Source organism: Buteo buteo, chromosome 6 (assembly GCF_964188355.1).
Source record: "Buteo buteo chromosome 6, bButBut1.hap1.1, whole genome shotgun sequence".
Classification (NCBI taxonomy): Eukaryota; Metazoa; Chordata; class Aves; order Accipitriformes; family Accipitridae; genus Buteo; species Buteo buteo.
Genome location: NC_134176.1, coordinates 40,972,260 through 40,999,379, shown reverse-complemented (window position 1 = coordinate 40,999,379; position 27,120 = coordinate 40,972,260). Strand labels below are relative to the sequence as shown.

The window sequence follows — 27,120 nt, the reverse complement described above, 5'->3', positions numbered from 1 at the left end:
TGTCCGAAGGAACGGTACGTGCTTCCCCCCGAAGGACGAAAAGGCCTTACGGCCTAATGCGGACCGTACGTTTCTGCTGACGTTTCGGCCCCTTTTTGTCCCAGCCTTGGCATTTCCAGGCTCCCCCGCAGCTCTGGGGGGCAGCGGGCACGCTCGGAACCGCAGGGCACGGCGGGGGGGGGGCCGGCCGGGAAGCTGCAGGCGGGTCCCCCGGCCCCGCCGCATAAAACCGCCAAAAGGAGGGGAGCGCCCGCCCCCTCCCCTCGCTGGCATCGGTCCTCCGAGCCAACCACAGACGAGCGGCAGGGGCGGCCCGGCCCGGCCCGGCAAGCCGAGGAGGTGGGCCGCGACGCGGAAGTGCCGAAGCCGGCGGCCCTACAGGGTCGGCGGAGCGTAGGCGGGACCGCCCGGGGCGGGCGCAGGATGCTGAAGCTGGCGGTGGGGCTGCTGATAGCGGCCGCCGTGGCGTTGCTGCTGGACTCTTACCCCCCTTCGGGGACCCCGCCGCCGGCGGGCCAACGCCGCCGCCGGCGGGCCCCTCAGCCCGCCCCCGGGGCGGAGGCCGCCAACCTGCTGTGGGTAGTGCAGGTGAGTGGGGCCGGGGGAGGGGGGCGTGGCCGAGCAACGGCCCGGCGCGAGAGGCGGCGGTTGGCGCCGCGCTGAGGTGCGGCCCCCCCCGTCCCGGCCTCCCCCCCCCCCACACACTCCCGCCCGCCCCGGTTTTCGGGGCTCCGGAGCGGGCGGAGGTCGCTGTGCGGAGCCCGGCGAGCGGGGCACAGGGCTGCCGCCGCCGGGGGGCGAGCGAGGGGCTCCCAGCTGCGGTGCCGCCGCGCTCGGTGAGCAGCTGTGGCACCTTCTCCCGCTAACCGCCCCCCCCCCCCCCCCGCCTTCCCGCCTTCGCTGTCCCGGGGGCCCGCAGTCAAGCTTCAGTTACAGGTGTTTGGCCAGTTTGCTAGGCTACCCAAAAGATAAGAAGTGTGTGGTAGAAGTGGGTAATTAAAACTCACCTAAGTATTACACTATCCTATATACTCCATCAGTACCCAATACGGTATTATCCCAGTGAGAAATGCAGGCTCTGCCTGTCCTTTTCCCCTTCTAAAACTTAGAAAAGTTGTGTGGCTGAGAAAATAGGTACTCAGGTTTTTAGCAATAGAAGGTACTGGGCCAGTATAAGTGATGTATGTTAGGTTAAATGTACACAGCTTTGTTTCCAGGTTGAACAGAAAATCCAAAATAACCTGGTGTAGCCTTGGAAGTAAACTGTCACGTCTGGGTGCTCCTCTGGCCTCTGTTCTGACTCTTCCCTGCAGAGCATTCCTGAAGCACTTAGTGTATAACTAACCACAAGCTGTTTACGTATTTGCAGGTAATCGACCACTGAGATGTCACAGGGGTTGCTGTGCAATTCCTTCTAACAAATAGTCTGCTTTTACTATTTTCCTTTTATACTCAAACTCAAGGACACTTTGCCTAAACATATTAGCTGGAGGCAGTGGTCTTAGGGCATAAACCGGCATATTATTAGTCCTTTTGTTCTCTCCAATTGCTATGTATTTTCAAAGTCAGTTTTTCCAGTAATTTTTCCTTGAGTGACTCAAGGCTTATCTTTACTGCAGAACAGATTTCAAGATGAGAGAAACGTTTGAATTAATAAAGCCTCTATCTTGAGCTGCTGTCTTGAAGAGAGTCAACTACAGCTGCAGAGGTATGCTGACAAGCAGCATGTGCAGCGCCGTACTTCTCTTGCCATGTTCTCTCTGGTTGTGTTACTTCAAGTGGAGTTCTTCCAAGGATAGGTCACGGCACAGCTAATTTGAGACTTGGCTTTACTTTCAAGTGGTTATGTTCTCTTTCAGACGTGCCCTTTAACAGCTGCTTTATCATTGACCTAACTTGGAAATTAAGCAAACACTTACTCCAGCGTTGTGCCTGATGATGTTGTGGGAAACAGGCTTCAGGCTCCCTGGTGACTCCATAGGTCTAGCCTAGGTCACTGGATAGGGCTCAGGACGATAGGTTCCATCCCCAGCAGTTCCTGCCTTGTTTTTCTTCCCATCCATAGGACTGTCTCTTCTTAAACTGAACTAAGTAGCAATCTTTTTACTATAAACTTGTATTAATGGCTCTTTCACCTTTCTTAGAGCAGCACTTCCTTTCTTGCCCAGTGCCTAATAGGCACTCTAGTTCAATATTTGACAAGCTTACAGTTGATTTTTCTCCTGTTTCTGTCAGCTGGATGCATTCTGCTGTTGCAGTAGGCCTTGTTAGTCTCCCTTGTTAATGCCTGCCTTTCCTGAGCCACATGTTCTCTAGATAAGGAAGGGGAGTGGTAATTTCTCCTCACCCCTAAGTCTCTTCCAACCCATTTTGATGAAAGTTACTGCCTGTGATGCAATGAGAGAGGCTAAATTTTCACATCAATCAGAGGGAGGGGAAAGAGAGAAGAAATGCAGCAAGTGGGCCTTTACCTACATTTTGGGAAATTAAATATGAGCATTGTAAACTTTTCCCCTTGCCCTTTGAATCCCTTTATTGGGACATCTTTTGAAGTTAATTAAAAAAAAAAAAAGGGAGAAGTGCCGCTCCCAAGATCTTCATATTTCATGGCTTTTAGTGATGATAGAAACTTAGTCCCAGCTCTCAGAAGTCCTGGGACACTGTAACTCTTAGAACTTACAAGAAAACCCTTTTGTAAATCTTAAACTCGTATCATAGTAGCAGGAAAAAGTGGGAAGATGTGTGTAGAAAATCAGGCTTCCCAACCACTGTCTGCTAAAAGGTTGGAAATTTACATTCTCCGTAGTTATTGGTAGAACAGGAATAAGGTTTCTTGTAAGACTTTTTGCTCAAGAACCTGGACACAGCAACAATAGAAGTTTTTATTTTCTCTGTTTGATTGCTGAGATAGGTGAATTGCAAATCCACAGGCTGAGGAGAAGCAAAATAGGATGTATGCTTGTCAATGATTACATTAGGTTTGATGTATGAAGGTAGTTTTACTGTGCTTTTTGATTCACAGTAGGTTGAATGTATCAATAAAAATGAAGTTAAGGTTATGTCTAAAAGTATTTACCTTTATTACCATCCAGTTCTGATCAAGGCAGAAGTTCCATATAAGCAGATGCAGAATTTTCCTAAGCAGAATTAGAAAACTGTATTCAGGCAATGTTTTCTACATATTCAAATGACTGAATAAGTAGAAGCTAAGGCATTTTGTCTCCAAGGTATTTTACCTGGATTTTTCAAACAGGAAAAAGCTTTACAAGAGCCAGGTTTATTAAATTGAATGTAAATGCTAATGTTTTTCTTTCTCAGTTAGTGATATCGTCAGATGGCCGTAAGCATGTCCTTGCTGTTTTTTGAGCATCAAATACCATTTGTCTAAACTGAGGAGGTTAATGTATTAATTGATTGACTGAAGTGGAATTGGGTTGAGATAAAGACAGTTTGATAGGGCAGAAAAGGAAGGGAAAATAATAATAATGATAGAATATACAAAAGTGATACACAATACAGTTGCTCACCACCCATTGACCGATGCCCAGCCAACACCTGAGCTATGGTGTCCCCTGGCCAACTCCCCCCAGTTTATATACTGGGCATGATGTCATATGGCATGGAATACCCCTTTGGGTCAGCTGTCCTGGCTGTGTCCCCTCCCAGTTTCTTGTGCACTCCCAGCCTCTGCTAGCAGGGCAGTGTGAAAAGCTGAGAAGTCCTTGACTTACTATAAACACTGCTTAGCAACAACTAAAACATCAGTGTGTTAGCAACATTATTCTCATCCTAAATCCAAAACACAGCACTATATCAGCTACTAAGAAGAAAATTAACTTTCTTCCAGCCAGAACCAGGACACCTGAAAAGCAACAATATTAAAAAAAAAAAAAAAAAAAAAAATCTTGCTTTTCTTTTTCTCGCTATCCCACCCCGTATGGTGGGCTTTGACTGTTCGGTTCAGAAATGAACAACTTTTATATCTTTTACAATTATGTACAAGTGGTATCATCATTTCTTGGGCAGTCTTTGCCTTCATGAAGGCACATGGGATGGGATCTAAACACACTCATTAGCTCCATTAAAATGCATGGGTAGAATGTTAGAAATCCTCCCACTCAGCTACTGGAAATGTCACATGAGGTACAAACTTAGTATGCTTCAAGTCCTAGGTAACTTTAAACTATTTTTGCTTTGCAGAACTACTTGATATTCTCTCTTGCAGCAAGATCACTGTCTTGCACCAGAAGCTCACAGAATTTGAAAGTCAAGCCACTTAGAGCCATCAAAACTTACTGTAGATAGCTAAAGTATTTCCCCATGTTACTGTATGCCCTTAGATTTAAGGAAATCCTCTTGATGTAAACATGATTTTTAGGGGTTAGAGATGCAATATCATGTGCTTGTCCTGCTTTTATTCTCCCCTAGTCGTCCACTTCTGTTTCTCCCTGTATCCCTTATACTGATATGAATCACTGTGACTGTTCTTATGCTGCATTCTTACGTACTTGGCTTTGCAGAACAACCTGGGCAGCAATAATCTGTTGCTTGGGACAGTGTTTAATTTTTCTCTTTTTGCAGGTGTCAGATATTCATATCAGTAGATTTCGGGATCCCAAACGAGCTCCTGACTTAGAAAAATTCTGTTCTGAAACAATCGATGTAATTCAGCCAGCACTTGTTCTAGCAACAGGTAAGCAAGTCAAAAGTGTGAATTTCCTGTTCAATGTGCTCTCAAAGGAAGAGCAAGTAAATAAAATTCTAGGATATCAGGAGATACCTTAAGGTGTCTTAAGCAATGGAAACGGAATTGCAGCTGAAGATAGACTGCTAGAAGCAGAAGAGAATAACTTGTCAACTCAAGAGAATTAGTTTTTGTTCAATGTCTTGAGTCTGATAGTGAGTTTAGTGTGTATTATATGTAACAAAGACATCATTATGCAATATAGCTATTGTTTTCCCAATATTTGTTGCTACACCTTAGTCCTTGCTAGCAACTACCTTCCTTCTTGTCCTCCTCAAGAATGATGCAGAATTCTTCGTATTTGAAATTACAGAAGTGAGCAATGATTAGTCAGTAAGAGCCACTTCTTCTCTCAGAACAATACCTGCTTATGTGTATGAAATTTGCCTGTGAACTAATGTAAGATTTCATTTCTGGTTTCCATTTGAACATATCATACCAAGACAGGTGAAATAAGCCTTGCCTGATTTCATAGCTCGTGATTGCTATTGAAAGGGATTAAGTTCTGGCAAGCAAATAAAAAAGACTTTGAGCCATTACTATGTGCAAGGCTTTAGAATCTTAATGCTAGACCTGGACTTTTGTTTCTACAGAAAGTTACTGACCTGCTGCTTGCTTTTTAAGTTAAGGGTTCAGAAATAGTTAGCATTCATCTTTTAACTAGCAATGCAGGGAGGCATTACTATATGAACAGAAATCGGAATGCTTCAAACTTTAATTGGAGCTTGAGGGGATACAGAAGGTGTGAAGTTAAACAAAGCTTCTATGACTGCAGTCTTCAGGTATAGTGAATAAGTAACAATTTTCTTTACTTTGGCATGGTGTTAGTAAAAGTGCTGCAGTGACGTGGTTGATAGATGTTTGAAGAGGCTGCTGCATCTGCATTAGAAGGCATTTAGCCTTAGAGTTACCTCTTGGACCAGATGACAGGAACGTCCAGATTGCACACGGGAGGCCTGCAGCCACATTAGGAAGCTTGGATTGCCTGCTTGCCTAGTTACAGTATTCGTGTAAGCTGTGTAGGCCTCTAGTTATAACTCACCTTTGTACACTTTCAGGTGACCTGACAGATGCCAAGACAAGAGATAAACTGGGATCTGAGCAGGTAGAAGCAGAATGGAAAACGTACCAGTCAATCCTGAAGAGATCAAGGGTCATGGAAAAAACCAAGTGGATAGACATCAAAGGGAATCATGGTAAGAAGGAAATGAAACATCTTTCTTTCCTGTGATTACAGAGCTGATTTAGGCAAGTTAGAATATAGAGTATAGAGGTAAAGTGTTAGTACTTACTAGAATGTTAGTAGTTGTTATGAGTCAGTAGAAGGGCTTGCCATCCAGGTGTCTGTTCTACTGAGGACATGGTTTGTTTACAGGCACTTACTGGAGTTTTAGTACCAGGGAAGTAAGAGTCATCATTTATTGCTTTTGCCTGGCAAGTGGTAGAACATAGCTTCAGATGTTAGTTTCCGGGTCATTAGTTTATATACCCCATCTTTTAATGGAAGGGCAAAATGTAACCTTACCTTGCTGAAGAAATGGTTTCAATTTACTTTTCATAGACCTCGCCCCACAGGTTTAAGTTAAAAAGTATCACACATTCAGCAATTAAAGGAAATTTGGTTTCTTTTGAATAGAAAGAACTCATGGAAGTTTGTACACATCATAGTTGTCCCTACATTCTAAGCATTCAAACACAAGCTAACAACCTTGCAGGCTATATAAGCCAGCTGTTACAGGAAGGGCAAAACTAGAAAGCCTAGCATTGGAGAAAAAGTGCATTCTTTGTCATGTACAGCCCATATATGACAATTTACTCCCATTTCCCTATCATGATTCTGTTACCAGCCTTAATGGAGGGGTGGACCCCCACTGCAATACAGACCTCCCCAAGTTGCTGACTGTTTTACACATGCTATTCTCTGATGCTATTGCTACTTTATTTTCCTTGGATGAGTTGGGTCTTACTTAGAGAGAATGCACCCAATCTGAAAAGCTTCTGAAAAGCTTTATGGCCAAAGTGGAGACACATGGTTAGCTTTTAGCCACTAAATGACAATTTACATTCCCACAACAACTTTATCTTTGAATTGAAACTTAAATGAGAAAACTGTTCCCACTTTTAGGTCAACTGCATCGAGCATATAACATCTCTGCACAGTTAGACAGCCTGCTTGTCAATTATGCGTTAAAAAAAACAAAAAGCTTTTCAGTGCCTGCTGAGACTGCTTTATCTCAACATTAGGAAATAAAATACAGAGGTCAATGATCAATTTGATCTGAAAGTTTCTTCGTTTCCTTTTTCTCTCCCTCACAGATTCATTCAACATTCCACACCTGGATAGTGTTCAGAATTATTACAGGTACTTTTATTTACCATACAGATACTGCTATATTCAAGGTCAAGCGCACTAAATTATATTCTGTTTTCAGTTATCACATATATGCTTTTTCACTGACTTTCCTATAGTCCAGGATCATATTTGCTATTCCCTCAGTCTTTTCCATTGCCAGTTAGTAGAGCAGAATGGAGAATTCTTTGCGCAGACTTCTTGTTTCTTATCCCTCTGTGTTTTGTAATTGAATATACTGTAAATCTGGCTGTGTCTAGGAAATGTTCTGTGCATTATGTGTTTCGTTTCCTTAAGACAGTTGCATGATATATTTCTGTAAAACCAGTGTTCCCAAAGAATGCTTTTCCTCCTTAAAATCAATGAAAAAAAAATAAAAAGAAAGCAAGATAAAACTTCACCATTTTTTTATACTCTTTCTGCATGCCCAAAAGGGCTTTTCATGTCATATGGCTCTAAATTTTATCTGAGCCATTTCTTCACATCTGAGTCATTCTACAAAACTGAAAGCAGAGAAGCAAGAAGGCAGGCGATGATGATGGGTGGACAAATGTTCTTGAGGAACCCACTTGAGATTTAAATGTGAAGATAGGTGAGGAAACTTTCCTTTCTGCAGCTGGCTCTTTAGCTTGTACATTGCAAAGGTAGCCTCAGTTGTAACTCATGTTTAACTTCTCGGTTTCTCCTGCCCTTCACATCTGAACACAAAATCTTGTCTCATAATTTTGATGGTGCTTTCAGCTTTGACTCTTTGGAAGTGGAGGAGGACTTGGAAATCTAAATTCTGCTTTAATTCAGGCTCTTAAGCCATCCACTTTGCAATAAGAACACAGATTAAAGATCTGATAGTTCAGTTTGCTTCGCCCAGCAGGAGCAGATATGTTTTCCCATAAATTCGGTGGGATAGGATCCTACAGCAGCTGCATTTGCTGGAGAACATGGAATTCACATGTGGATTTACCATGAAGGGATGAATGTGTGGTGCTAACAAGGCTTTTGGATGCACTAGTGCAGTGCACACATCACTATATCTTTTGCCACAGCTGTGGCTACATAACAATCTAGTATCAGTCTTCCATTCTACTTTAAGGCTGCTATCAGAAGTCCTAGTGAGACACATGGGAAGATGTAGCACCAGTGAATTTGCCAGATCATCCCTGAATTGTTGTTTAGCCTGGACAAGCTTACTGTTTGGAAAGACGTATGGATCACCTGCCTGTAGTCCACACTGAAGATGCACTGATAGCAAAAGGGATTGGAAAGGATTAGGATGAAATTCCAAAGCAATTTAGCCAACCTAAGAATTTCTGAGTGAAATTCTGAGTCAGGTGAAAAAGTCTTTGCTTATTAATTAACAGTCTCTTGCTAAACAAATGTGTTCTCATAATAGTTTTTGCTTCATTATAGTCTGGCATCATAGCAAAATAAAGAAACTTTAATGAGATTTATCATACTTTCTCTATAAGACTGAATAAAGGTACTAAGAGTCCTCAAAAGCTATTAAGCATCACTAAAGGCAGAACTATCTTTACAGGACAATTTTATTAATCTGATGCATTAATAAAATATAAAGATTAAGAAAACTTTTAGTAAATGTGCCACACTCTAGGAAGAGAAAAAGGAGATAGTGGAGTGAAATGGAGTCTCGTAGAAGCCCTTTCTTCTCCCCCACTCCTGTGAAGTTTAACAGTCAAAAGGACAATGTCTTTTTTTTTTTTTTTTTTTTTTTTGTCTGAATGACAGTAAGGCACTGTCTGCTTGCCTTTATGTGATTCCTGAACAGATAATTCATTTTTTGCTGTACACCTTAGAGCACTGTAGCTTGCAGATATAAAAATAGAGGCTAGGGAAAACAGTTATTCAACACCACATTCTGGTGTTCATTATGTATTAAAATTAAAGAAGGCAGCAGTTGTATTGAAATACAATAATGTTTTTACATAAAAACATGGGTTCCTATTTTACGTCCACAGCATGAGCAGAGGATGATTCAACTGTTACACATACTCTAAGTGGGACTAAAGGCAGAAATGTTAGGATTATGATACTGAGGTTCCAGTTTTCTTATTGAAGTTCATGATGTTCATGAAGGTAATATTAACTTCAAAAAAATAAACACTATGAAAGGGTCTTTATGGCATCGGAAGTATTGATTTGTATCTGAAACTTGTTTTTAATACATTGGCTTTTATTCTGTTCAGGTTAACCTTTCTGGCAATTTTATTGTTTATTCTGATTGCTGGAGGAATAGTGATATGAACTGCTTTCTGGATGGCTGTGTTCAAACTATACATCATCTGAACTCAGGGATGTTTTAGCTTCCACATATCATGCAGGGAGTTTAAAAAAAAAGCAAAACCAAAAAAACCAAAACCACACACACACACAAAAACCCCAACCCAAAAACTCAAAAGAAAACAAAAAAATCCCCCCCAATTAAACCCAATAAATTTTAGTTACTCTCATATTTACTCACAATCATTTAGTTACAGATTGTAATTCTTAATTGAGCAATTTAGTAGGTACCATTAATTGGAGTGTTATCTGTCTTTGCCAGTGGAGGATATGTGCAATTCCCATCTAGCATAAATATCAAAGCACTTCAATTTTAGGAGTTAGAAAAACTGAAAATATCTATTGTCAATGGAAGGAGAGAAAGCAATGTATACACTTGTTATTACATGTATTTGTCATAGCCAATAGTAGCATAAAACCACAGGGGAAAAAAAAGGTGGAATTAGTTGACATGTCTTAAGTTCTTCCCTGTTTACAGTTCTCTGCCTATTTTAAGATTAAGATTCAAGAGCTCAATTAATATCAGATAACGTGCAAAAGAGTAGCAACCCTTTTTGCTCTCTTTTACTTTTTGAATGAAGAATTCTGATGACATTCCACATGTGACAGGAGAACTGGTAAGATTTGCTATGTCAAGAAACAAAAAAGAGTAAAAAGCAAGAAGAAATGTTGCTGCCTTTGCTATTTGTAAGGTTTGGTGTAGTGTCGTGCCTCTGTTTTGGATCTTTTGGAAAGTAACTTGAAAAGGTTCAATATTTTTTGGGTTCAAAATCATATTCCATTAGCCAACAGCTGGTCATTCTATATCAGAGTAACTTAAGAGTTCTCTAACAAAATAGTGGAGACAAGGTTCTATGTCCCTGATATTTCTAGGTAAGCAAGGAAAAATTATTTTTGAAAAATTCTTTCAGATACCAACAATAAACACAAGACAATAATTTTTTTTTTCCTTTGCAGATCTCCTTTAATTAAGAGTGGTGTAAGATCCTGCTGTCCTGTCATCTTGCCTATTTGTTTTGTATCATTTATGCTTCTGGCCTATCCTTTACCAATAAAAAAGTACCATGTTGCTCAGGGAAAGCGTATTTATGCTAACTTTTTTTTTTTTAATTGTTTGTGTGCTAACCTGCTGCTTGTCTTAACATGACCCATGTAATGCATCTTCTTTGAAGTACAGGCTTTTCAATGCCATTGGTTTTTAAGAAGAGACTTCACTGCAGTAACAAGATGGAGCTAGATCTAATGCAAGGAATCTTGCATTTATACTCTGCAGGTCATTTTTGTCATTGCTGCAAGCTTTCCTAACAGCAATATTTTCATTTTATTTTGGCAGGAAATACTCTGCCTGGCATAAAGATGGCTCTTTCCATTACATCCACACCACCTCTTTTGGGAACTATTCATTCATCTGTGTGGATGCCACACTCAGCCCAGGCCCTAAGAGACCCTATAATTTCTTTGGGATTTTAAACACGGTATTTTATAAGTCTTGGCATTCCATTTTGCTGGCTATTTTACTTCTGTAGTGGTTTCTTTGGGTTTTTGTTTGTTTTTATAAAGAAGGATTGTCTGAAAGATTTGTGTTCATTTAAAAGAGTCTTTATGTTTTTAAGTTATTATGCATGTGGGACATTATTTAGAAAAATGAATGTGTCACTTAACATGTAGAGTATCTGTGTTTTCTCTCTTAAGAAATAATCCAGTACAAAAATGTCAAATTAGACATTTTAAGGACACTGTCAATAGTTTCTTAGCATTTAGCTAGACCTGAGAGGTAATTTCCTTATATGCTGTAAAGTTTAAAAAAAAAAACAAACAAACCCCATACTTTCCAATTTCACTCCTTTTTGCTTTATCAACATTTTTCATTTTTTCATCTAGCTTTTTTTCCTTAATTTTACAGATGAGAGAGTTGTACTTTCCAATGGAATAATGTGAAAGATAATGGTGTAAAGAAATGTGTCATTTATGAAAGTGAGGTCTCTGAGACCATAAAAATTACATGGTACTCTTTTGAAAGAATAACATTAATCCCAATGTTTAAATCACAAATTAGTTTAGATAACATTTTGCTTCCCTTTGATTTTTCTCTGTAGTTTGTTGATACGCTATTGTTCTTGAGATACTCTTCTGAAGTGTTAGCAGAGAGTTAGTGTTCTGGTAAACAGATGCCATATTTTGCCTATGATAACGGCCTCAATGAAAAGTAAAATGTTCTCCCTCTAATCTTGTCTGAAGGAGGCTTGACATTTAATTAAGTGTTTGTAAAGTGCTTGGTGATACTTAGATGAAAGGTGATGTAGGAGTGCCAAGTACTGTTCTCATTGTTTACTGTAATCCATAGTGGGTACAGTAGATCTGCAGACAAACTCTCAAAGAGCTAAGAAATCCACTTAGGTCTAGAGCTCCTGTCCTTTGCTGCAGCAGGTCAAGCATTTGCTTGCTAATTACCCAGCAGCAGGAGTCCGGAGAGCATCATTTGCAGATTTTTGCACAAAACTTTAAGGTAGATACCTGTAACTTTTAAGACTTAAACCTTTGCCAGGAATTTGAAAAATATATTAGATTTGTATCAGTGATTTGATTGCATAGCTTAGGTAAAAATATTCTTAAACCCCAAATTCATAAAGGCAAAGGAAATATACTTTCACTTAATAAGCCTGTTACATCAACCCAGAATGGTATACTGCATCCATTTTTTTTTTTTTTAATATACCTTTATTTCTGTTTCATTTATTCATGGCCTTCAGCATTTCTTTTCAGGTGGGAGGGAAAAGAATATGTTGGTGGTTCTCTGGGTTACCCTAAAAGATGATCTGCAAAATGGTGAAAGAGTGGATTTGTGTTCTTTTCTGGTTTTAGTTTTCCTGCCCCCTCTGTTAGACTTTGAGATTTTATTGGTATTAGGAGTCTCTCTCTGGACAGTAAGTGGTTGATTTAATATTGGATGTCAAACAAGTAAAGGAGAGAAATTTTACCTGCTGTTTAAAGTGTTACTTTTGCTTAACTTCAACAGCAATGGCTGAGTAATATTTTCAAGGCCCAGCATCATAGTTCATCTCGTTAAATGCCTGAAGGATATGGTGCACAGTTTCTATGGTCTGTCATGCCTATAAAAGGTCATCTAGCAACTCAAAAGATAGTAGGGATCATAATTGTAAGGTAAAGGTGCTTGTGAAATCAACTCAAGTATGTCGTCTTTGACTATATAAGTAAGCAGTAGAAAGGATAGAAATATCGTTTACCAAAATCTTTCTTTATATTGCACTTTTCCTGTGTTTGGTTGCAAGGAAGGTGTTGAGTGTCTTGTTTTCACTTTCTTTTTCCAACACGGGATTTTAGGGATACGTCTAGTAGTATGGTTTGTTCACGCACAGGTCGCTGAAGCAACTTAGAGTATTCTCTGTAAAAAAAAAAACAAAACAAAACAAACCAACAACATTAATTGTATTCTTCATTAGTTTCTTTCTGCTTTCATTTCGCTATTCTTTCCAAATAGCCTGAATGTTAAAGAGGTTTGTTTGGTTGTCTTTCAAACACCTGCCTGTTTCAGAATCAAATGAAAGAGCTGTCTTTGATGGCAACAGAAAGTCTGCACAGCAATCATACTATCTGGTTTGGCCATTTTCCCACCTCAACCATCATCTCCCCAGCCCCAGGAATACGAACATTAATGAGGTACGGTCTGTCTTTTTTTCCTGTATGTTTTCAGTCTGAAGTAAATTTCTTGCCTCTCTTTACATATTTGTCTGTCACTTCTCAGCGTTTCTGCAGTGATATTTCCTTCCCACCCAAATAATCAGAACTCTTATGGTCTTTTATTAGTTCTGCCACAGCCTATTTATGTGGACATCTCCATACAATGGGTGGGCTGATGCCAGCCTTGCACAGTCAACACCGTGGTGGCACTCTGGAACTCGAACTGGGAGACTGGATGGATAATAGGAAGTAAGTAAACCCTACGTGAGCAAATTATTATATGGAGCCTACCTGGTTATACTGTGATTCCCTTTTACGCTGTTTGGAGCATTTGAATGAAACATTAAATCTGCCTGACTGGTTATTACTATTAATGCCCTTGAAAAATGTGTCTGTATGTAAGTCTTGGGTTTTTTTCCCCTAAACCAATAGTGTGCTAATAAATTAAGTAAAGTAATTTTTTGATTAATTCTTGATATTTAGAAATTAAAAAGAGTACATCTAAATGTTTATTTAGTACGTGTTTAGTAGTCAAAGTAGACAAATAAATTATAAAATTCAGCATCACTACTTCAAAATACCTGTGCTCTGCACCAGCTGTGAGAATTTTAGAGACAAAAATAGTCTACCTGAGAAATGTTACCTTAGCAGCGTATCAAGAAGTGTCTGATGCTACGTGGAATGTATAGTAGTATATGAGTTTTTACTCTGCAGTAATCCTGAGAAAGGTACTTGTATGCATACAGGAAAAGAGCACACTGAGGTCTTTGTCCATAACTAGAGTACCTACCCAGACACTGTAATAATGTACATTATATTTGAATTCTTTAACATAATGGTCATCTATTTGATTCATGTGCAAAATTCAATAGATCTTGACATTTGGAATTTTGAGTGGTGCTTCAGTGATCTATAATAAAATGAACCTGACCAGAGGTAACCAGCTGTACAGTTAATACAGCAGGGTTGGTTAATATAGGATCAACTACAGAAGAGAATAAATGGAAAATAAATCAAACGAATTTAGTTTAGGAACTTGGGAAGCATGGGAATTGGCTGTGCATGCAGTAGTTTGTATCAACAAAATTTTTTTCCTTTCATTATAGGTACCGGATCCTTGCGTTTGATCATGACCTCCTTAGTTTTGCAGATCTTAACTTTGAAGAATGGCCTGTAGTTCTTATCACCAATCCCAAATCCTTCCTTTACAGCAGTTCTGCTCATGAACCACTGGTCAAAATTCTTTATTCCACTCATATCAGGTACCCTGTAACCTCTTGATTTCACAGTATTTAACTATATTTTAATAGTTGGGGTCTTTCTTGGTTATAATGTACATCTACATTTATATGTATATACACAAAACCTTTTTTTTTTTTTTTTTTTTCAATGTGTGCGTCCACTGTTCTCAGAACTCACTTTTCTCTGGAAGATTGTTCCTAAGAGCTCACTTCGTACCATATCTCTCATAAAAGGAGATAATATAGTAATAATTCATGTTTGTTTTATTTATGCAGTTATTTCCTTTAAAGTAAATTGAACTTTTTAATGTAACCAAAGATGGTAGAGTTAGATTAACACATAATCTGTGTTATTAAGGTCATGTGTTCACATTGCCTCTGCTGATTTCAGGGTGGTTTTCTGTGTATTTTTCTATGTGTTTTCTCTATTGGCTTTGGACTCCTTAGCCTCTTGAGTTTTCAGTTTTACATCCCATATATATTAAAACATCTTAAGCCTCTGCCAATTTTCATATTTGTTTTAAATCTCTCCATCTTCCCATTTTTACCTTTTCTTTTTTTTTTTCATTTGTATTTCAAATTTCTATGCCCATTCTAACATCTTATATTTGCTGTTAGACCAATGTGCATGAAAAATATGGGTATATTGCATACTTACAATTATAGCTTGTCCTGGGTTCAGCTGGGTTAGAGTTAATTTTTTACAGGAACCTGGGAGGTGGGGGGCATAGCTGGGGCAGCTGACCTGAACTAGCCAAGGAGCTATTCCATACCATGTGACATCATGCTCAGTATATATATAGGGAGCAGCGGGGGGGGGGGGGGGGGGGGGGGGGGGGGGGGGGGCGTAAATCGGCTAGTTCAGGTCAGCTGCCCGGCTATGCCCCCCACCTTCCAGGTTCCTGTAAAAATTAACTCTATCCCAGCTGAACCCAGGACATAGCTAAAAGAAGTTCATCATACTTTTCAGTTAGGAAGCAGTGTCCTACTAAGTCTACCTACTTTCCAGTTTCCTATTCAGACCTTATCTGAACATTCTTCTGATTATATTAAATATATCAGCTGGTAGAATCATTCACCATAATTATATGAGACTCCTTCTTTTGACTGAAACATGCTCTGGAATGCCTTTTGTATTACCAGAAATGAAAGAAATTGTATGTGCGATATATTGAGTCTATATTAGTATCACTGTTTCTCTGAGTATAAGCACTGCCAAGTGATACTACTTTTGTTGGTGTCTCAGATCTCTAATACCAGTCTGCATTCCACTCCATTTCTCATAAATTCAGTTACAAAGACTGAGAGGTTATATTCTGACTAGCAAAAAGTTAAAAAAAAAAAAACCAACAAAAACCTACTAAACAAAAAAAACCACTACAAACCACACCCAACAACAAAGAACTTTAGAGAGAGAGACTGGCAATTTTTAATGAAGACATCTACAAGTATTTGTGTCTGTATGTGTGCGGGAGGATGCATCCCACTTGTGTTAGCAAACATTTTGACAGCAAGAGTTCAGAGATTATTTCTGCCAGGACCTGAGGATCTCTGCCACTTTTTCATCTGTCCCACAGCCCCGTTTTCTATCCTATTCTTTTGCACAATACCATACAGAATTTCTCTTTTTAACTGTAGGAAAGGGCTACCATTAACCTGCAGCTATTTCAGTGTTTTAATGTCTAACTCTTGAACTCTTAAGTACAAGGTAGCATAATCTTTAGGGACTTCTCTTCAGGAAGTAATGACAAATCTGCAAGACCTGTAACAAATCTGTTTATTTTGCTGTTTATTCACTCCTTAGAATTCTGGCCTTCTCTCCTTCTGTCATTATCTCTGTCAAAGTCTATATAGACAGAGTTCACTTGGGGAATGCGCACCAGGTATCTGGCCCTCTCTATGTACTGAAGTGGAGCCCGCAAAACTACAGTGAAGGGTTCCATCACATAGAGGTGACTGTTCAGGTATGGTACCTGTTGGCATTCTTTGTATTGAATTTTTATGTTGTCATGTCTGCTCCATCACCTTTCTGCACCACATAACTAGGGACAAAATACATGATAACAGACTTTCTTTCATATTTGTCTGATTACAAAAAACAAAGGATTTATTAAATGAAAAAACACTGACTGCTGAGCAAAAAACATTCATAAAGCATCCGGACAAAGAAAGGATTCTTATTTTTCATGAGAAATATAATAATACATGACAGAAGAGCAAGTAATTGGTCAAAAATAAATTATTTTGAGCAACAATTAACTTTTAAGGTTGTCTTGGAAAAAAAATAATCGGGCTTGATCAAGGAAAATAGGAAGTAGCATCACGTTAGTTCAGAAGGCAAAGGAACTGGATCTGGAAGATTGGAATGCTGTCTTTGATTATCTGTTTGAAGTTCTTTTCATGATTTCTTACAGGCTGACAATGAATATGGTTTCTGTTTCCCAGAACATCAAATGTAACTGATATTAGATCACTGGGTGCAAAAAATGTTTTTCAGTGAATGCTTCTGTTCTTGGTACTATATTTTATTTTTGTACCTTCAAGAGGTCTTCGAAGAACTCGATCAGACTGTTCTAGCATTCTGCACATTTGCACAATAGTAATAGGAAAGTCAGCTTTGTCCTGCTTGGTGGAACCTGGCCAGGCATTATTTCTCACAGGACAAGAGCAATACTGCTTTTTTTTTTTTCTAACGGTCTTTCTGTACTGCCAGTATTCTACCTCCTAGCTTGTTACTGATTTCTGTGGTGCTTTACTTGGGAAAGGTGCATTTTATAAGTGGTTTATTTTGGTTTTTTTTTAATAAGGATGAAAACATATGCACAAAACTGAGTGATATTTGAAGAGGGTTACACAGGCCTGCATAGCAGTAGTTTGCTTGCAAATACAGGTTTGTTATCAGATAACTGAATGGGATTTTTAAAAAATTATGTTCCTTTCACCTCTAGTCGTAGATCACTATTACATCTAGTAACTGAATAGTTTTGGGAAAGCAAGGAGGATGAAGCGTTGAGTTAGGTACCTAAAGAAAATATGAATTGTCAATTGCTGTACATCATTTCTGGGATTGTCCAAATATTGTCTCAGCTGTAATCACACTAAACATACTGAACCCTTTACTATAAATAAACCATTTATTATGTACTGGAAGATAAGGTGTCAGTGTTACACATGCAGAAATATCAGTGTTGAATAAATGTAGCACTGTTATTGTTTATCAGTATCAGTTTCTAACATATACACCAGAAAAGAAGCACAACAAAGCTTCGAAATATGGGCTATTATCTAGAATTGAGCTTTCAGAAAACAAGAGGTGGTGGTGGCCAATAAATAGTCACCATCCTCCACAATTTGCTGAATCTCTGACTGGATCTCCTTCACATGTAACGCTTTCAGATTAAGATTATGATCTTACAATCATCAGTTTACTTGAAACTACAAAATTGACAGTAAATAATCCTTTGTAGGTAGAAATATTTAATCCAGCAGCATGTCAGACGTGCATGCATCGTGGATCTTTCCAGAAAAGCTGCAATGATAATTAGCAACTTTAACTAGATATTTTGTGCAGTACTGGTATCTAATTGCTCTCTTATTTTATATCAATCTAGGATGCTTCAGGAAGAATTAGCACACGGAGTCATATATTTGCTATGGAAGAAAACCTCTCCCTTAGATTTGGCTTTTGGCCATCTGTTATTCTTCTCACTGACCACTATGTTCTAGTAAGTACTTTCAACAAAACAGCTGTCATTCTGTGTTGGTTTCCCCAGAGACTGCAGGAGGCATTTTCCTAATTCCTGGTAGATTTGAATACACTTTGCTTTTTCCAGATATGACTCCATTGGAATTTCACAAATATTTCAAGTTTCCTTTCTCAAGTCACACGCTTCAAACATGAATGTGCAGCAATGGTTCATGCAAACAGTTGATTTCCTGGATTTAGTCACAATTCTCCATTTTTGGGCATAGGTATACACACATTTTGTGCTAGCAAGAAATCGAAAAGAAGCTACTGGAGATAGTAGGAAAAGGAAACATTAAATCAAGAAAACTTCACTGTGATCTGTTGCAATATGTGTACTGGCAAGAATGCTGGAGAAAGTCTCACATCAGCTGCTGACCCTATAGGTAGCTCTACCAAAGAGGAAGGCAAAATTCCCATTGACTTCAGTAAGTTCTAGGTCCTATCCAGAAGTCTTACAGCTCCAGTACATGCAACGAAGGCATGTCATAATAGTTTAGGTGCGCTTATAGAACAACATAGGAAAGTCCACATGACTGTAGATAGTGTTGTAATTGGCTCAAAATTATTATATTAGTTTTGTTAATCAGTAACTGATATTCGCTACAATGTCTTGAAATGCAGTTCTATTCAGTACAGCAGTCAAAAAATGTTTTACATAAGAAGTGTATTTACACTTTTTCAATTGATGTATTTTACAAACTCCATTTTTGAAAGACTCAGGTCTATTGCTTTCAGCCATCCAACTGAATTCAAGTCAGTAAGATGCAAGTCCAATAACTAAGAAACTCTTAAGTTTCTTTTTACTCTTTAGTTCAATGACACCATCAAGCTTTGAATATGTGTTTCCATTAGAAATCTTTGTATCATTCCATCAATGTCCATAAGGCATACTCAAAGGCAGCTACTACTCCAGGGCTGGCTTAGATTTAAGACTGTCTTTTCAGGCTCGTGTGCTCTTTGGATTGATGGTGCTGATTCAGATCGCCTTGCTCGTTGTTTTCAGATACCTCCAAAAGCCAGTGCTCAAAGGTATGCACCAATGTTTGTCTGTGGTTTTTAGAGGATCTAATTTTCCCCAAACATTTTTTTTACTATTTATCTGTATGCTAACAATATGCAAGTAATTGCACTGTTAATCACCATATGCATTTTGCATCTAGTGCTGTGAGGTTTGATTGGGTTCTTGGAAGCTGCTGGTTTGCTTTTAAGGGGACCCAGAAAACCTCCAATGTATCAAATAAAGTAAATTAAAAACTTGATCAGGTGTCTTTTGTTTAAACAAAAATTCAACTAATTGAAGTCTAAAGGTTTCATTTTAATTTGCTCACTGAAGAATCTAATGCCTAGGGAAAGGAATGTTTTATTTTGTATTAGTTCTGTATGTGTGCTTGTTTCACTACAGCTGGCACAGAATTCTGTCACCTGAGTAGAAAAACAGATTTCCTTCTACAAAAGTAATTTTTGTTAATCTTTGCAAAGATCATGAACGGGCTTGGGTCTTTCTCAAAATAATATTAAGACCAGTTCTGTCACAACTTGATGTTTTGTTTGTGATAAATCTGGCAAATGAAAATTAATACTGTTAAGCTCATGGTGTTTATCCTTTAAACAATTGTTTGAACCACACCTTACTAATGAGATTTTTCTGGAAGCCACCTCCCTTTCTATTCATGTTAGTGTATGTCCCTTCCTTTATACTTATAATCACATAGCATCCTGAGGTAACTACAGCAACTGCTTACGTAGAAGAGGAATAGATTTCCAGTTGCCTTTATGGAACTCAGAATCTAAAAATGATAAGAGCTAGCACTCTGTGATCAGCTAGGTCCCTGTAGACCTTGACAAATGTTTTACAAATCAGTGAACAAATTTGTTAGAGCTGTTAATTTCCAAAGGTCAAGCTTGCCCTCTGGGAGTTAAGGCTTTGTGAGAAGGGCAGCCATGTAATAGGTGAAACTCTAAAAGCTAACTTTTATAGGAAGGCTCTCTTGATCTCAGTCTCTGAATTGTCTGCTTCAGTTAGAAAATGAATATTGCTTTTTTTTTTTTTTTTTTGCTAACATCACACATTTGTCAGAATGCTGCCATTTTAATGCCTAGCCTTCATTTTATCTGAGTTGCTATCCGATCTCACTAAGTAGATTTAATCAAAGAAAATCCAGTTAATCTATTCCATGCTGACCTGCCATTTTGGGTTTGCACAGTTACTGTTTTGAATCTCTTCTCATTTAATATGAACTTTCTCCATGTTTTTCATTCTAGCTAACTTCATTGTCTGGGTATAGAATGGTTGTTCAGTTTTATTTACATACAGTAAGTGTAGTCATTTAGAATGGCAGCTGCTTCTGCTGATTTTAACATAGTTTTTTATATTTATTTGTTCCTTACTTTCAGTTATCACAGTAATAGTAGAAATGCATTCCCTTGTGTTTGTTCTGTAGACATACCAAATATTATTTTTATATTTCTTATTTAATGAGTAAATAATGTGCAGATTTGTTTCAGAAAGACCAATTTTTTTATGTATGTGTATATATATATGTGTGCATGTATTGCAACCTGAATCGAGTGTATTTTTCTTAAATGTCGTTTCTGTTTAGAAAAGCCAGGATTACTTACTTTGACCTCGTATTCCCTTCATGTCTTCAGTAAAACAAACATCTTCTATTACTCAATTCTAGTTCTGAATTTATACACCATTCTAGGTAAGTAACGTAGAGTACTAAAGGACATAAATTAGTATTTTTAAATTACACATCAGATCCTGATGAAAAATGAGACTAATAACATCTTAGAGAATGGGGAAAATCTACTCAAGTTACATAATCTATGTGGAACTTGAAAAGTTAATGTCCAAAGAGACTAGAAGTTTGTTTGTAAGAGCCTAACTTAGAAGCCCTAGAATTAATTAAACACTTAAATTACTCTAAAAACAAAGTGAGTATTTTTAAATTTAATTTGGTTTTCACATATTCTTTGAGTAAGATCTGGTTGTAGCTTGGTGTAAAATAAGTATATGGAATGTACATTTCACATGACATGTCACTAAGACATCTCTGCTGGGATGCTAACAATTTTAGCTTATTTCTCCTCTGATAATATGTTACTAAAATAGCTACTTTCTTGGCAGTCAGTGTAGTATGCATAACATAGTGCAGCCTGCCCAGTTCGACTTCTAAGCTGAGCCAAGCTGCAACTGTTTATGACCATGTCTTTCATATGTCTTACTGTAATTCTGGAAAAAGGCCAGCATTTGAAAGGATCTATCTTTTCCCTTCTCTTCTAAGGAAAATGTTATATGTGGCACTGAAAATTGTCACAGAGATGAAGCCAACTTAAAAGTGTTTTCATTGCATGCCACAACTCATTGGTGTACCATGATATTTTCATGTCAGGAACGTTCATCAGATTGCTGTTTGTTGAAGATGAAAACATTAGGCTTATTGCTATAGAAAAGCAAGAGAGAAGTCATTTTCCCCAGTTAACCACTGTGTCCAGGAGTACAAAGGGCCATGTGAAAAAGGGCCACGTCTATATTGTGTTTCCTGATGGTGCTGTATGTTTGGTTTCCTCTCTTTCAGGACCATGGTTTGTAGGTGAACTGATAGAAGGCCAGGTGGGGGCCTGTTTTTCCTTTGGGGTGTTCGTTGGTGGTTCCTTCTTACAGGGCGGTCTGACATTTGTGGTTGGGATTTTACAGGTACGTATTTATAAAAATTAAGGCTGATAAACTGCTTTCTTCTGGGATTTTTTTCCTGATTTTTTTGATAGTTTTTTTTAAAGAAAGGAGTCTTGGAAGGATAGAGAAGATTAGTGGCCATGCCTGACTACATACAACAGCTCTTTCTTGCCTTTCTGCAGATTTAAAGGGCAGAAAGGAAGGAGGTTGTGCATTATTTTTTTCAAACTTCTCTTTTCCTCTATTTGATGTTGCTTTGGACTCCCTGGATGTCTGGATTAGAGGCCAACTCTACAGATTTACCACTCTAATTTATTGTTTTTTTCAGAATATGGTTTAGTGGCCATGGTTGAGGGTTGGACTTGATGATCTTGAAGGTCTTTTCCAACCTAAATGATTCTATGATTTTTGTTGTTGTTGTCCTCTGCTCATGCATGGGTTGCAGTGATTAAGCAAAAGGAACTGAATGGCCAGGACTACCCTTGCAGACTGAATAACCCTTCAGATCAGTAGGGGTCACTCTCCAAGTACAGTTTTCCCAGCAGTCTGACCTGCCTGCCCTCTGGTTTTCCCAGCTGCCTTTAGTCTGAAAGAGAGGGTGTAGTTCCTTGGCATTTAAGCCAGACCAAGCTAGTGTTGCCTCCTCCATGGTCCCTCCCTTATGCCAGTGCTAACACTTGTCTGACACCACAGTGGGCTGGGTCAGAGGGCCAAACTGACATAAGGACCTTCCTCCTTTACTGTGCTAGTATTTTGCCATGTCCAGCTCCCTGAACCAGTTCCAAGAAAGGTCAGATGCATGTCAGTGCCTCCCACTGGAAGGGAGTGGGCAGGAATGCTTGGCCTGGGACTGAGGCACAGGCAGCCGCAGCTCTATCAGCTGCAGAGTCTTGGAAGGGCATCATGAGATTCCAGCTCTGGGAATTGTACTCAGCCCTTAGAATGGGACGGTTTTATGTGCTCTTATTTTTCTATGCCCTCCTGTATGTTACCCAGAACACTTGGCTTGCCCATCATCTTCTTTTTCTCTGCTCTTCTTTTCAGATGTTGTTTTTCAACCTGCCATTAATGGCCTATCTGTGCTGGTGCCTGTTGCTGCGATGCCAGGGTCACAGCTTCCGCTCTCACATCCGTCACGTCCGATGCCTCGTGGCTGTGCTTGTTCACCTGGTGATGGCACTCCTCCTGGCCTGGCAGGTCTACTCCTGCTACTTCCTGCAGCGAACCTACGGGACCTTGGCTTTCTTCCTCTCCCCAATGAGAATGTGGCTGGTGGTGCTGACCTCAGCTCTGATTTATAAAACCTGGACACTGAGACCAGCTGAGCTCAGAACTTACATAGTAGAAATGAAAAACTGTCAGAGCTCCTGAAGTACAACATAAGTATTCAAAGTTCTTTGACTTAAAAGCTGTCAAGGCACAACCTATAGTTTTGTGATGCTGGAATTCCATACAGCGCAGCCATTAGGTGGTAACATCTGAAGCTGCACCTGCATTGCTACAGAGCTGTATTAAATAGTAAATGTATAACGATATGTAATATATACTGTTATTGTATTACACATATACAATATACTGTATAACACATGTTAGATAATGCAGTTATACATTATACATTAATACAGTAAACTGTATAATAATTTCTATAATCAGGGGGTTTGTGATACAGAAGATAGATCTGTCTGTATGGATCACAAATGGAAATATTTGCTCATTACTACTGTGAAGGGAAAAATATTTTTAATTCATTAAATTCTTGATTTTTATAATGCTGGAAAAAGCGAGCACAGATCTTGATAATGAGCTCCATGATTTGTGCTTAACTTTGCTTTTTATTTCAAGATTTACATATATTTTTACAAGACTAACTACAAGACTAGACCAGATGTCTTTACGAAGTAATGGTTATTGCAAAGGTGCTGCAGTAGCCTTCACGGTCAGAGTCCTATGCTTACGCACTTTTTCAGTTCCTAATGCTACACACCAGCAGTTTATAGGCTGTTAGGTGTGTATGTATGCATTTGTGTTTATGTTTACCTGAGCCATGGCCTATTGCTCTTGTCCTGGGAGTGCTGGCTAATTAACATGCTCTCATTCTCTCTCTGGGAGGAAGCTGTTGTGTTTTCCACTGCTGAGGTTGCCAATTTTCCCACACTTGACCAGTGAAAGGACAGTGAATGATCAGTGTTGCTGGGATTCCCAGCTGTAGACAGAGTTCAGCTTTAAAGCAAAGAATGGAGACAAAGTCCTCAGGATGGGAAAGCCCAAAGGAATCGTGTGGTCTGATGCCCATTATGTCTGTAGCCAAGAGGGTCAGGGCTGTATTTCTGGGTCTCAGTTAAATGCACTGAGTGACCTAGGAAAACTCATTTGTTTTCAGTTTTTCTAAGTCTAAAAATTATAGAGCATACATTTATTTATGAAGAATGCAATGATCCAGAGCCAAGAGAGTTGAGTCGCCTTTATCTGTAAAGTAAACCTTCACAAGACTGCTGAGAATGGAACATTTAAAATACTTTAGGTAATTTTACAGTAACTTATTTATGGCACCTTAGAAAAAACCAGCAGTGACTGTAGTAGAACATACAGGAAAATAAATTAAATTGGAAGAAAATATTAACTACAACTAAGACTTTTTGTTATTTCTAAAATGCAACAGCTTTCCTATTCCTTAAATCCTGTTACTCAGTGATGGACTATATAATAGGAAAAAGAGTAACAGCTCTCATTTGTGTAAGTTAGTTAAATGCACTGTTAAGAGAATACAGAATGTCATTTGTTGCTACATAAGTTTGTTTTGGAAAGCTGTTAGAAAATCAGAGGCAGGGCACAAAATTTAATTGTGAGAAATGCTACTGAAAAATTAATTTAAAAACTGACATTTTGCAATTGAATTACTTTTATGTGATCAGGGAGCATAAGAAGTGGCAATAAAATACTTCATATCTATACCCTGTTCTGAAATTACTTTTTTTTGTTGTGGTGGTAGCAGTTGATTGCAATGTAATCAAATGTCTATGGACTTTAAAATTATCTTACAGTCTGTCAAATACTTACTTTTTGGCTCCATGGGATGTGATTTGTAGATGGATGGAATTCTGTTAAGAATCTCTCAATGCTATTCTGAGTGGGGTGAGCAAAGATGTTTTATTTGTACGTGTGTTATCCCTGGCTCTAAGGACCCAAATAAGAATCACATGCTCTGAAATGTGTTTGATGTGTGAATTTTATACGTATGTATGTGAAATGATGTAATAAATTTTGAGAGAAAGGGATTATCCTACTGCCCTGGTATCACAGTGAAGAGCACACTATAGAAACAGAACTCTGCCCTGCATAGGAAGCACCTCTTCCCTCATGCTCTACAGCCACAGACAGCTATTGCAGCTTTTTGTTGCCTAACAGACAAGTAAAACTTACCTTGTCTCACGTTAATTCAGATTTTCTGCTTCTTAAACAATTTTCCAGTATTCTAAAACCTTAGCAGGAAAGTATTAACTGCCCTACTTGACCTGTACACTTTAACACAGGAAGACTTTATTTACCAATACCTTCTTAAAAGTTTTTTAATTCTTTGTATTTCAGCAGACTGAAAGTTCTTGGAAGCACAGAGTAGGAGCTAACCTCTAATTTAGCTGTCCTTATCATATAGGCAAGTGGTTGCCCAAGTTAACTATGAGTAACAAAAATCACAATACAGTATGTTTTCCCTTAAAATTCAAACAAAGTAAATTGGTTTCATAAAATGCAGCCCATCTCCCAGAACACATCACCAGTCACTTAAATGAACCAGCGATAATTGCCAAACCTCTGACAACTATGCAGATATTCTGATAAATCTGCAAGCCACCCTATAAAGAAAATGGCATTTGCTCCTCTGTTGGCCAGTGGTGCCCAGAAGGCACAAATCAACACAGTGGACTGAAGCGAGACATTCCAGTGATAACAGGCCCTGCATTGCCCTGGTGAATGGCCTGGCTTGGGTCCTCTTTCAAAATTAAGCTCTTCTACTCACTGAAAGGCTGCATTTTTGCTGAGAAGATAACACAATATTACACTGTAATCTATCTTGGCATTTACATCAATCGGCATCAGTGTAAGATCTCTCATGGTGTTACACAGTTTATGACATGTTTTTCCAGTCTATGGATGAAAAGATTTTATTAACTTTTTTACTTGAACAGAAGCAAATGGCTTTGGCATTCATTACTTCAGACATACAGTTCTCTTAAAATAGTACTGTGTGGCTGTTTTGGGGTAAGCATGAGAATACAGAGGTCTTCTGAAGTCAGGATCTTTGCAAAGACAAATCTGAGCTACATGAAGTGAGCAAAGCAAGTGGCAGACCACGGAACCAGACTGCTTAAGGACTTTACATACCACTGGCAGACATTAGTATGATCTGTGACAAATCAATCTTTCATAGTGTAAATGCTTGTATTGCAATACACTGCAGGGTGTGTTGGTTTGGGGTTTTTTTTAATCTGCATGGAGGAGCTCCTTTAAAATACTTAATTCCCATTCAAAACCAGTCTAAAAGGACACTTGAAATTATTATTTGGAAAGAAAAAAAATTCCAACAATGTCTTTCAAATAAAAAAGAGAACAAAATGTTCTTTTTAAGTGTCTTAGAAAAAACCATGTGTAATTTTTCATGCTGCTGTTTGCTTATGTAGGAATTCTTGCATTCATTGGTGAATTACATCCAAGATGCTGTGAAATGCGTAACAAACTAGAAGATGATTCTTTTACATGCATCACCCTCAGTGCTCTGAGGGCTGAGCAAAGCTTGCAGAGGGAAGTTCCCAGGGGAATGCCATTGCTGTGCATAATTTCCTATAACTGTCATCAGTGAGTGCCTGTCCAAACCAGTGATCCCAATAAAGCCATCTTGGCATTCAGTGCAGTGGAAAACACAAGGGGGGGGGGGGGGGGGGAGAGAGAGGCTTTGTCCATGTGCTTTTCCCACTATCTCTAGAGCATAGTAAAAAAAAAACCAAACACACACAAGACAAACCAGCTCCAAAAGTTCAAAGAGAGAGAACCCCTTTCTGGAGCCGGCCTAGGCAGAGGTGAGAGTCTGCTGGCCCGAGGACAGGGACCAGGCTGCTCCAGTTTGAAACGCTGATGGCTTCCAAGGCAGCCTTCTAATGGGACTGTTATTGCCGAAAGCAGAGATGTAGGTGTTACTCTGGGGGAGTGGGACATAAAGGCAGCTCCATCCCAGCAGGAAAAGCACCAGTAGGTGGCATCCTGCCCTCCCTCAGAGCCAGGAGAAAGTCCAACTGTGCTGGCTCCTGTCCAAACGTCACCCCTTCACAGCTTGGTCCTTGGCCCTTTACTTTCCCTTCCCACATTCCCCCA

The 27,120-nt window shown here is 39.1% G+C and overlaps 2 protein-coding genes across 4 annotated transcripts in view; one reads left to right on the top strand and one right to left on the bottom strand.

Annotated features, from left to right (window-relative positions):
• On the top strand, positions 1-25,347 carry TMEM62 (transmembrane protein 62). Of its 3 annotated transcripts, none has more exons than XM_075030611.1 (14): positions 1-14; positions 4,582-4,693; positions 5,803-5,940; positions 7,061-7,106; positions 10,723-10,864; positions 12,943-13,067; positions 13,215-13,337; positions 14,195-14,350; positions 16,134-16,293; positions 17,941-18,054; positions 19,022-19,106; positions 20,678-20,782; positions 21,659-21,777; positions 22,801-25,347. In XM_075030611.1, the coding sequence occupies exons 3-14, from the start codon at positions 5,901-5,903 to the stop codon at positions 23,125-23,127; spliced, it is 1,542 nt and encodes a 513-aa protein (XP_074886712.1). In that variant the 5' UTR covers positions 1-14; positions 4,582-4,693; positions 5,803-5,900; the 3' UTR covers positions 23,128-25,347. The 3 variants fall into 3 exon arrangements, with proteins under 3 accessions (XP_074886712.1, XP_074886710.1, XP_074886711.1); XM_075030609.1 differs by lacking the exon at positions 1-14 and adding an exon at positions 287-588; XM_075030610.1 differs by lacking the exons at positions 1-14; positions 4,582-4,693; positions 10,723-10,864 and having other exon boundaries at positions 5,850-5,940; positions 22,801-25,343.
• The window catches only part of PTGR2 (prostaglandin reductase 2), a 35,811-nt gene continuing 20,852 nt past the window's right edge, over positions 12,162-27,120 (bottom strand). The window contains exon 12 of the transcript XR_012650784.1: positions 12,162-12,792. The gene's annotated coding sequence lies outside the window, so the exon portion shown is untranslated. The remainder of the gene's footprint in view (positions 12,793-27,120) is intronic.

What these genes read in the sequence shown, in the direction of transcription:
- TMEM62 (XM_075030609.1), top strand. Translation starts at nt 424, where the DNA reads ATGCTGAAGCTGGCGGTGGGGCTGCTGATAGCGGCCGCCGTGGCGTTG. An exon ending in AGACATCAAAGGGAATCATG is followed by an intron (nt 5,941 to 7,060) that starts GTAAGAAGGAAA and finishes TCTCCCTCACAG; the next exon opens with ATTCATTCAACATTCCACAC. An exon ending in TCTTTGGGATTTTAAACACG is followed by an intron (nt 10,865 to 12,942) that starts GTATTTTATAAG and finishes TGCCTGTTTCAG; the next exon opens with AATCAAATGAAAGAGCTGTC.